General features: G+C 33.0%; 1 protein-coding gene across 2 annotated transcripts; it reads right to left on the bottom strand.

The window, feature by feature from the left end:
* Positions 1 to 3,732: 3,732 nt before the first annotated feature.
* On the bottom strand, positions 3,733 to 11,560 carry LOC114180970 (mitochondrial inner membrane protease ATP23-like). Of its 2 annotated transcripts, none has more exons than XM_028067270.1 (6): positions 11,219 to 11,560; positions 8,647 to 8,770; positions 8,448 to 8,569; positions 5,795 to 5,932; positions 5,626 to 5,709; positions 3,733 to 4,236 (listed from the first exon to the last, which is right to left on the bottom strand). In XM_028067270.1, the coding sequence occupies exons 2-6, from the start codon at positions 8,699 to 8,701 to the stop codon at positions 4,102 to 4,104; spliced, it is 534 nt and encodes a 177-aa protein (XP_027923071.1). In that variant the 5' UTR covers positions 8,702 to 8,770; positions 11,219 to 11,560; the 3' UTR covers positions 3,733 to 4,101. The 2 variants fall into 2 exon arrangements, with proteins under 2 accessions (XP_027923071.1, XP_027923072.1); XM_028067271.1 differs by having other exon boundaries at positions 8,647 to 8,761.
* Between the last annotated feature and the right edge of the window lie 456 nt (positions 11,561 to 12,016).

The following is a 12,016-nucleotide window of genomic DNA, read 5'->3' as shown; positions in this document are numbered from 1 at the left end:
ATTCATCAATATATTGCTCGATTTTGGTACCAAGCAGGCTTGTCATTCAACCTTGTGAAGTTGAAAAGTTTTCAAGATATGATTGATGCCATAAGTGCATATGGACCTAATTTACCCATTCCTAGTTATCATGAAATCAGAGTTCCACTTCTCAACAAGGAAGTTGAGTACACGGAAAAGTTGTTGCAAGATCATAAATTGCAATGGAGTAAACATGGTTGTTCTATTATGTCAGATGCATGGACTGATCGAAAGCAACGATGCTTAATTAACATTTTGGTGAACTCCCCTACAAGGTTAATGTTTGTCAAGTCCATTGATGGTTCAAACTTTTTGAAGACAGGAGAAAAAATATTTGAGATGCTTGATTCCCTTGTGGAGGAGATTGGGGAAGAAAATGTTGTTTAAGTTATAACAATTATGTGTTGGCTGGTAAGTTGTTAGAAGAGAAAAGATCTCATCTTTATTGGACTCCTTGTGCTGCCCATTGTATAGATTTGATGCTTGAAGACATCGGAAAGCTTCCTTTGATAAAGAAGACAATTCAAAGAGGAGTTAGTCTTGTTGGCTTAATTTATAGTCATTTTAGTACCTTGAGTTTGTTAAGACAATTTACAAATAAAAGGGAATTAGTAAAACATGTCGTTACAAGGTTTGCTACCTCTTATTTATCATTACAAAGGTTGCATCAAGATAAGGAAAATTTGAGAAAAATGTTCACCTCTGATGAATGGAGCAATAACAAGCTATCTAAGGAAGCCAAGGGGCGGGAGGCTACAAAAATTGTTCTTATGCCTTCATTTTGGAATCAAGTAGTGTTTACTATCAAAGTCATGGCTCCTCTTGTTCATGTGCTTCTTCTAGTGGATGGGGAAAGAAAAACAGCTATGGGTTATATATATGAAGCAATGGAGAAAGCCAAGGAAGCAATAATGAAGTCATTCAACAACGATGAAAGTAAATACAATGATGTATTTACAATCATTGATAATAGATGGACATGTCAACTTCATCGCCCCTTGCATGTTGATGATCACTTTTTAAACCCAAAGTTCTTTTATTCCAACCTAGACATGGAATATGATTTGGAAGTTACAAATGGATTATATGATTGCATCAGGAGGTTGGTGCCAAGTAAAGATGTGCAGTAAAAAATTTTAACTGAGTTGCCTCTTTATAAAAGTACAAATGGACTCTTTGGTGATGATTTTGCCAAAGAATCAAGGAAAACCACAGCCCCAAATGAGACACTTAAACACTTTTTAAATTGTGCTAAGATATAATGGTTACATTCTAATCTACTTTCGTTGCTTGTGTAGCTCAATGGTGGAAGAATTATGGGCATGCAACTCCCAACTTACAAAAGCTAGTAATCAAGATTTTAAGCTTGACATGTAGTTCATCGGGATGTGAGCGCAATTGGAGTGTTTTTGAGCATGTAATAAGACATGACTCATTTCATTATTATATTAGTTTGTAAGTTGTAGAAAGAAATTAATTTACATATTACTTATTCACATTGCAGATTCATTCAAAGAAAAGAAATAGAATGGACCACAAAAGGTTGCATGATTTGGTTTACATAAGTATAATCAACAACTTGATCAAAAATACAATATTAGGGATGAAATAGACCATATTCTATTGAATGACATTGATGAATGTAATGAGTGGTTAGTGGGAGAAGTTGATGATAATAACGATAATGAAGAGAGAGGTAATGATTTGGTTTTTCATGATGATCCCACTCTTAATTGGGCAATTATTTATGAAGCTTCAGATATTGGAGAACCAGTAGCTTATACAAGGAGACAAGCAACTAATAAAAGAAAGCAACCATCAAGTGATGGTATTGTTATTGGATCTTCCCATTCTTCTAAGAAAGGTCCAAGTGCAACTTCAACTCCAACCCCAACACAACCTAAAAAGGGTAAAGAAAGGACTCAAATTCAAGTTCAAAATGAATTGCATAATAGCTCTAATTCCGAATTTGAAAGAGTACTTAACTTTGGAAAGAGTCTCTCAGAAGAGGAAGAGGAGAAGGGATATCCCCATTGGATGATGACATTGAAGACAATTATGTTGGAGTTGAAGAAGAATATGATGATTAGAAACAAACTTAATACATACATTTAATGATTTGTTGTTATTTTATGTTTTGAACTTTAAATTTGTAGTGTTTTGATATGATGTTATTATTAATTGGATTTTTATACATAATATCATTACTTTTTCATTAAAATTATATGTGGTGGTATTATATTTTTTTTACCGCAATACTTCCGTCATAACCCGTTATGATTTCCGTTATAACTTTATAAAGGTTTTTTGGATATTTTCCATTATCCAATATCAATAACACCGTCATTGAATCAAGACTGACTTTATAACAAAATTACATTTATATTGCAATGTGTGTATATAAACACAAACATCTATCATAAAAGAAAGGCTACATTTCTCCTTTTCTTTTCCATTACCATAACTCACCTACAAGAAAATTTGTCAACAAAATTAGCTTCAACGTATTTATTTTCCTTGGCTCTCGTTTGATCTACAGTTGATATGTGAAAAGTATAGAATGTAATATATGATGATGTTGGCTGAATATCCTTAGTTGTGATATGTTGTTATCCCATTCAATGCGTGTATATATTTTCATTTTTTTTCTCTTTAATGATTCCATCATACCCAAGCCCAATACCATTTTCATTCATCTCATCACCCCACCTCACCACACACATCCCACTGCTTATTGTTTGGATTGTAGTATTACTTCATGCAATCCACATCTACATTGCACACACCCATTTATTTTAATTTGTTGTTGGGTATGTTTTTTGTATTTTTCATTGCACCCCATGTTCACTATACACTACATTGTACTTTAGGCTTCCAATTTAAGTTTATAACACTTATTTCATTAATAATTTAATAGAAAACTTTTAAAAATTAAAAACGAAAAGGAAAACAGGATCTTTTTTAAAAATAAAATTAATAAAGATAAATATAAAAAAGAATATAATAAATTTAATATTCAATAAGATTTTGGCAAAGTACATTCAAATTAAACTATACATACAGTATACATAATTGAATATTAAAAAACATTACAACTTGTCCATACAACAAAAATCATGATATATCATTGTCTGAAAGTTCAAAATTTAATATTCAACAAGATGCAACATACAACATCTTGCATCTTTATCAAACAATTCTATTAATGTATCCAATATCTATAACATGTAACTAAAATAAGTAAAGATGCATAAAAGTAGACAGGAGGTCATATCACTATAAAATTGATAAGAGTTCTTTCTTTAATATGATAGCAGAAGAATTAAGAACAAAAAAATTATCATAAAAGAACAAGGCAAGGCAAATAGTTCATGTATCCTATTGTTTTCTTCTTACATCCTATTACTCTCCTATCACTTCCAAAAATTATTTTTTGGAATATAATAAACAATTTCAAAAAGAAATTTTGGGAAATCATTTTTCAGGAAGTTTTAATAAGGTGAAAGGTGAAACAAGTCAGCCCATTAACCTGAAAGCAAGCCCAACCTTGGCCTATAAGAGCAACGTGCCAAAGGGGTTAGACTAAAAAAAGCCTATTTATTTAGGTCACTAAGTTTGGCTGACTTTTGCTAATTCTTAATTCTTTAATCTACTTTTCCAATTTATTTTACTTACTCTGCTTGGTAGTTTGAGAAATAAATGGCGTTCTCATCAATGTATAAAGCGTCCCCGTCTTATTTATTTCTGTATGGTCTAAAGAACAAAACTCAGGATTCAGCCAGCTCCCGAAAACCCTGAAAATGAAGGCTTCTATCTAAAATCATAAAACATAAAAGAATTACTCACCCATTGACATGCCCGCAAAATTAAATGTGGTTATAACAATTTAAGTGAATAATGTAACATGCAAAATAAGTGGAAGTCAAGACGGTGCGATCTTCCGGGTGGAGTTGCCATTGCCACAGACTAAGTTTGTGAGAATTCTAACAAAAGTTAAGCATTCAATGTAGTGCTCCGCAAGGATAGTATAGCACCAATGGTGACTATACTATATGTTGGTACCAACCATGTAATGTAATTTTAAGGAGCTCTGTCAAAGGGTTGTGTATCATTGTAACAAACATCCCATACAGCTTCCAGGGAATCCTCGGCGGCAAAACCAGAGCAATTGGGGTTTGCAGACAAAGATTTCAAAACTTTTCTTCTCACACATTCCTTCAAGTACCATTACATTGATTCAGTATTGAACAAATCAAAGCCAAAAAAAAAGTTTAAAATATCAAATTAAATATACTTAAGCAAAGAGAGAAATGCATGACATTAGCAACAGAATATCAACAGATGTAATTTGAACGCAACAAAAGACTGTGAGATGCTTGATATTACCAATGTATGTATCTCATACCAATTTTAAAACTTCAGATGAGAATAATGCTTCTATGGAATGGCAAATTTAGTTAAACTTTATACTTTCTCTTTCTCCAATTGATAACTAGATATTGTAAATTTGAAAAGTAACCATGATATGCTTTAAATAACATATTATTAGGATATAAAGTATTAATGAAGAAAAAGTATCTTTGAAATTTTCCTATATCATTTAAACATATTTTTATTTCCTTTGTTTTAAAAATCTTGATTATTACAAATAGGCATGATGAGAATGTAATTGGTGTGACTTTATGATGCACGGTTACATGTGTCGGATACCATGAATATATGATACAATGATACACTTATTTAGAAAATAATAGAATATGATACATGATATACACATATTGAAAAATGTACAAAACAATTTTTAAAAATAATATATATATATATATATATATATATATATATATGATTGAAATAGTGTGAATCCAAACTAAAATTACATATATTAAACATTATCAAAATAAAAAATTACGAATTACTATCACCATAAAAATATTAGTTTTATAGATTAGATGTATAAAATACACACTCGTGAATTCGAAATGTAACTTCAGAATCGACTATTCTATTAAAAGATATTTTATGTCCCATAATTGACCAATAGCCTTGTTTCTATACAAAATATTTGGACTGTTCAGTACATTTTTTCTATTCTTATTGTATTTCATGACTGCACCACAAGGAAGACAATTTTGATTGCTAAGGAGTAAAGTGGGTTGCATAGACCGACACTTCATCAAAGATAATCTTGACAGGGACCTAGTAACTACAACTCATACCCATACAGGATTTTCATACAGCAGATTTCTCAAGCCAGATTCTAGGATCTTGTAGGTAAGTTGGGAACCATTGATATTCATTCACTAATTTGAGGAAAAGTGTTGTAAATAACAAATTCTTTGGATAAAAAAAATTCTCAATATCTTCACCACAGTATTAGGAAAAAATATCTTCAAAATCTTTCAACATATTTTTATTTTATTTTTTCAAGATTTTTATCATTACTAATAGAGATGATGGGAATGTAACTGTTGTGATCGATACAAATAAAACAACTCTTTATTTTTTTTTATATAGTTCAACTGATACTTGCTAAGTTTAATATAGGAAAGGATTCAACTAAAATAAATGGGCTGCCTTATTGAATGAGGGAAAGTGAAAGTTTACCTGTTCATGCCCTCGTAGTTTCAAGAAACCTCGTAGTAGTTCCCGCTTATAATGGCAATCGCCACTTAGATGATTAGTTCGTATCTGTTTTACGATGCCATAAAAAATATCAATTAGGGGTTGAAAAACCAACATAATCAAGGGTAGGAAAACATTGTAAGATACGAACCTCGGTACAAGCATGGTGAGCACAATCCGACCAATCCAAGTTGGCACCACGACAATCATCAAATGCATGAATTAATTCACGAATTACCACCTGGTTGACATCATCTTGAATTCGTACATAGTTACTGCACACTTTTATCTGGGAGAAAGGAAAACATTGCCGTTCAGCCAAAGTAAAAGCACTGATCACAACACTAATTCAACCCACAAAACCATGATAGTCAAAATTGAGATTTTACCCTAGATGGAAAGGAAAGTATGAAGCATAAACTAAAAATCACACTTAATGAAATTTAAATTCATACACACAAGAATCATTATATCTCACTCTACTTTGAAAGAGAAAAATGGTCTTTGAAAGAAAAAAATATGGGTCTTTCTTCCCTCTTTTCTTCATGTACCCCCATAAAAGTTTAAATTTCCGAACTACCCCTTATTCAAATTGTAATAAAATCCCAACACCTTATTTTTTATATTTTCAGGATTGGTATTTTCGGATCGGAAATATGTCACCGGAACACACAATCCGGGAAGTATGAAATAATACATTATGGATTGACGGTTCTAAGAGGTATTTCCAAATTAAGAAATACATTTCAAAACAATCAAAACAAAATACAAAAAAAAAATAGAATAGGTGTTCAAAAGTTATTTAGGGATCCGAAAATATATTCCAGAACCGTCGTTCTGAAAAAAGAAAAAAAAAAAAACTGTATCCCACAACGGATCAAAGGTATGCCGGGGATAACAGACTGATGACTCCCAGGAGCTCTTATTGACGGAGTCGTTTGGCACCTCAATGTCGACTCATCACATCTTGGGGTTGAAGAAGGTCCCAAGGGTTCGGTTGTTCGCCGATTCAAGTGGTACGTGAATTGGGTTTAGAATATCGTGAGACAGTTCGGTTCCTATCTACCGTTGGTGTTAAAAGGAGAGCTGCGAGGAGCCAACCCTAGTACGAGAGGGGTTATAGAAGGTATTTCTGGCCGAAACAGTCACCTCAGAATGTATTTCCGGACCTTGAAATGACTTCCTGAACACTTGTTCCAAAAATGACCTTGTATCTTGTTCCAAAAATGACTTTGTATCCTAAAATGTATTTCTGAGTTCGGAATCTATTTCTAGATCTATAAATACCTTCCAAATCAGTATTCCGGAATACAAAAAAATTCCAAAATGAGTTTCCAAAGTTATTTCCAAATCTGAAAATACCTAACGGATTAGGTGTTCTCAAATGTATCTCTCCCCAAAATTTTTTTATAAATACATGACTTGCGCTTTTTTCTTCTTATTCTCCTTTTGTTGCTCTATAACCTTTTTATTTTTATTTTTAAATTAAAAATGTAAGTTAAATTCAATAAAGAGAAGGATTGTTTTATATCTTTTTTTTTTCTTTTCTGAAAAACGAATCTACAAAAAGTGGAAGAAGACGAGAGATGCAAGGATACAAGCACAGTGATGGAAGAAGGAGGAGAAGAAGGAGAATGGTGAGCTATGAAGCCTGGATACGGACACAGATACAACACGGAGATACGGCTAAATTGAAAACTATAGGACACAAGACACGGCATGTATATACATATTATTTTCAAACTTTCAACTAACACATTGTCAACTAACACAGAAATGAATCTAATTTATCTATCTAATATCCAAAAAAGTGAAAAGTAGTGATCATATAATACTTTTTCCTTATTTTTATACTTATAATAGAAACTTATGTGATAAATTTACAAGTTTATGGGTTTTTAGAAAATCATTGCATTTGTTGTTATTAACATTGTGTTGGTGTCATATTAAAATCATGTTAAAGACAAAAAAAATGTGTTTCAAATTGGATACTTTACTGATACATGGCGTACGAGTGTCGTACAAGTGTCAGTGTCCGATACGTGTCAGACACAGGAAACGCCATTGATGAGGCATGTTCGGGCTTCATAGATGGTGAGAGAGCTCGTCGTACTCAAATGGTAATGGAAGAAGGAGAATGGTGGTGGAAGAAGGAGAAGGAGAATGGAGAGGGAGAATGGTGAGCTGTTAATGGTGGAGCATGGAAGAAGAAAGAGGAACAATGGTGAAGATTAGGCAATTAGGTTTTTTAATATAATTTAATTGAATGATAGGATAGGATAGGGATATAAGATTTTATGAGGGTACAAGAAGAAAAATAGGAAGGTGCAGGAAGAAGCACCCAAAAAATAGGTCATCCTAGTTTTTCAGTTATGGAAAAGAAATGCAATTGGGTTTTGAAAAAAAGAAAAACAAAGATGGGCTTAAGTTTTGAGAGTCATGGTTGTTGTAGTAATGCAATTGGATTTTAAGAAAACAAAAAAGGTTATGTGATTGGGATTTAAAATAAAGAGATGGGCTTTACTTTTCCCAACCCATCGAAAACCCTAAAAATTTATCTGACCTAAGAGCTGCCATGGCGTGTGTAACATACTCCATGAGAAGCGCCACCGCAAGATATGTCAACTTCTTCTCCCTCGCCACTAGGAGGGACTGTATCGCGAGTTGCGATTTTGAATGTGGATTCAAAGCAATCCACCAAAATTGCAACTCCCAGGCAAGATCACTCTTTATATCTCACACGATTTTGACTACCTTGAACAAAACAACGAAGCAGTAATAGAATTGAGAAAGGAAATAGGTACCCCTTCACCACGAACATAAGAACCAGCCACTTCTTGATTACAAGTAATAGCTTTGAAAAAATTGTCTTCAACTATACATCCCGCTTTCTCCAAACGTTCCCTCAAAAACCTCACCATTGGAGCTGTCAAAGAAAAGAAAATTAACATGATAAACACACCGATATGTAAGAAAGAAAATGTAGTAGGAAATGTGACATACTTCGGAAACTCTTCTGAATCATGATTTGACATTCCTCCTCAGATTTCTTCGCCATCAGTTTTTCAGTTGCACAAAGTTGGTTCCCGGATGATGCTAAGTCTTCCAAAGAAAAGCTCTGATTTTCCTTAAGAAAATATAAATTATATAAATATTATTTATTAGGCTAAATCTTCCCAAGAAAAGCTCTAATTTTCCTTAAGATAATATAAATTATATAAATATTATTTTATTAATAAAGAGTGCAAATTTAACATGTATACAAAACCATAAAAAGGGGAAAAGAGAGAAAGAATTTGATTCCCACCTATATTAAAAAGAATAAGCAGATGACACCTAACCAAACAAATTAATTTGTCCTAAAATAGAACGTGATATAAAAATTGTGTCTTGAGAAAGCAATGTCTATTAAGTAAAACCCATAAATTTGCCTCTACAGAGAAGTTTTATAATGTGAAATTGAACTAGCAATCACAATAGTCATAGCAAGCTTCCTATGATTAATAATTAATAATGCTATCATAAAAAACCATATGGAATCTGCCAGCATGCCAAACTTAACAAGATTAGAAATGTCAGTTAAGAAATGCACCAATCAACCTAGAAAGAAACACAACCGGTTGAGAGAGAATGACAAGACAATTGAAAAAAGCGACAAAGGACATGACAACATATCAAATGCAGATAACATTCAAGAAAGAAGGCTTACTTTATGTTAATATCAATAAGTCAATTACATTCACACAGATTTATATTTAAACATTTAATAATGTGAGACATTGGCAGTTTACACATTTAAACATATCTATAATAAGTCGGCAACTATATAATCACAAAATATAACAACTTGGTTTCCCTATTCACAATCTCCCACTTTGAGAAACTAAATAAGTCAACAAAATGGAATTTAATAGAGGTGACACTTCAACCACATCATGCAGAGAAACCTTTAAACTGAGGCAATTCATAGTCTGTGGATTCCACCTCCAATACAGAAATTATGTAAGCCATGATCAAACTTAAGAAGCAATTTTTATTTGCTCCAAAAAGGTTTCCACCATCATTAATATAGAATCTATAGACAGAAAAGATTGGGTTTGGTACCTAATCCCAACGAAAATAATCACATTTATCAGCATTTAAATATACTCAAGCTGGAACCATGAACTCACATTCCTAAGCCATGATCAAATAACATCAGTTAGGAAGAGCTTATTCAATGTCTATTTGCACTCATCTTCACATTTGTAAGTGTTGGGAAAAACTTATGAAAAGAGCTTATGATACGTCCATAAGAAGTTTTCAACTTATTTAATAAGCTTTCTTGGATAACTAATAAAAATAGCTTATATCTTACGTGAAAATAATTCAAACTGATTTCTTCAGTAATACAAAAAAAAAAATGAAGTGCATATTATGACTAGCTCATATTTAACAAGTGCTCAAGTTATTTATCAAAATTTATCAAATGCATCTCATTCCAATTTATCAAATGAATAGACTGGTTGCAGGAATATAAAGTAAACCATGGTATGTCTCACTGCTTCAAAGTGACATCGTTTTACTAACAAAACGGGCTTAAAATAATACCAAATCGTACTTCTTTAGATAACTAACAAACTATCAGGACTTTATAAACCATACATCCCAATTTAAATTATCCCCGCAGACCAAGCAACCAGGGCCTTACAATCCCTGTTCCAAGAAACCACACCATTTCTTAATTTGAATTCAACCCTGTGATTCCTTGTCTCACCCTGAATACTTCAATCTCAACCACAACCAACAATAATACGCGTACACAGCAATCAACAATTAGTTACTCGCACTCAATTACATACCCCTGTAACATATCACCGTAGGCATAAACCTCAACATCAAGGAAAATATCGAATAAGAAAGTTCACCTAATGAATGAGGCAAACTAATCACTTCGCCATGAACCCACACTTATGCATGCTTTAACATATATGGTAAACACTACATACAATACGTGAATTCTGCCACTAACTAAACTATGATTTCAATTAAGCTTTAGATTCAAATAAGTCAGGACGGTAAAATGGTTATAGACTCAAACGTATCAGTCAGAATCCAATTTCCTAACAACCATCAAATATTTAAACAGATCACACAATTTCATCAATTCCGTTCCAAAACCTAATGGTATCACCACAGGCTCCATTTGAAATGTCATAAGTCCTCTGCAAATTCAGTCACAATACAAAGGAGACACAAGCACCAACCTAGACACAACACTCAGATATAAACAAACTCACAACACCTTCAATCACAAAATCAGAACATCAACCACGTAGTGCATTTAAACCCCACCCCAAACAGAATCAATTTCATTCCAAACATAGGCTAATCGTAAAACAGGCACGTAAAACAAGCACATAAATCACGTCCTCCATTCAACACCAGAAACTCAGACTTCAATGCCAAGCTAATCAATAACTTCACCCCCACGATTTGGTGTCAACAACTTGTGACAACATTCAACCAAACCCCGACAATTTCATAATTCAACCCAAATCGGAAAAACAGATGAAGAGGGGAAAAGTGTGAAAACCTCAGTGGCGCCAGCAGCGGGATCTTAGGGCGCAAGTTCAAGATGACTCCAGGGACGCGCCGCAACTCAGGGTTTCTCGTCAATGGCGGTCTTCGGTGGGCAGCGCGTGATGACTTCTGTTGAAGGAAAACCTCTCCGATGAGGGTTAGACGATTGGCTGCGGCGGCTCCTGTTGTCGGAGACCTAGCTCGACGTGGGTTTGGCGGTGGCCAGTGACAACGATAAGCAGCTCCGACACGCAAAAAAAATGGCGCCTCCGCGTGGGATTCCGTAGCCGAAACGGACACGGGAAGCAGGAGTGTAAGTAGTGAAGTGAGTATTGGGCGGTGTAAGCAATGAAATGAGTTTTGACTTCTAAAAAAACAAATATGGGTGGTAAAATTAAGAAGAAAAAGTGTGTGATAAAAGGAAAATGAATTTATATTACTTTTAAACAAAAGTTGGGTAAAAGATAGGTCTAAAATGACTTTTTTTTTATTTTTAATTAACCTAACCAATTAATTTTCTTTTAAATTTTTATTTTATTGTCTTTATTTATTTATTATTACTTTTTCTATTTTTAAATGGACATGTTAGTAAAGCGGAAGCTATCCTTAATGGATTTGTGCTAAGTTGTTGTATGCATATGTCAACTGGCCATAAAAACTATTTTAGTCAAGTTATTAATGTCAAGGGTTAAGTTATTGTATTTTAGTTTGGACATTATATTTATTATTTTGATTTAATTCGGTCCTAATTTTTAATTAAAATGAAATAATTTTATTTTTTTTAAATTAAGATCACATTTAATTTTTAAAT

The sequence above is a fragment of the Vigna unguiculata genome, chromosome 4 (assembly GCF_004118075.2).
Source record: "Vigna unguiculata cultivar IT97K-499-35 chromosome 4, ASM411807v1, whole genome shotgun sequence".
In the NCBI taxonomy this organism is placed as follows: domain Eukaryota; kingdom Viridiplantae; phylum Streptophyta; class Magnoliopsida; order Fabales; family Fabaceae; genus Vigna; species Vigna unguiculata.
The sequence above is the reverse complement of the archived record's forward strand: the minus strand, read 5'-3'. Positions and strand labels throughout refer to the sequence as shown.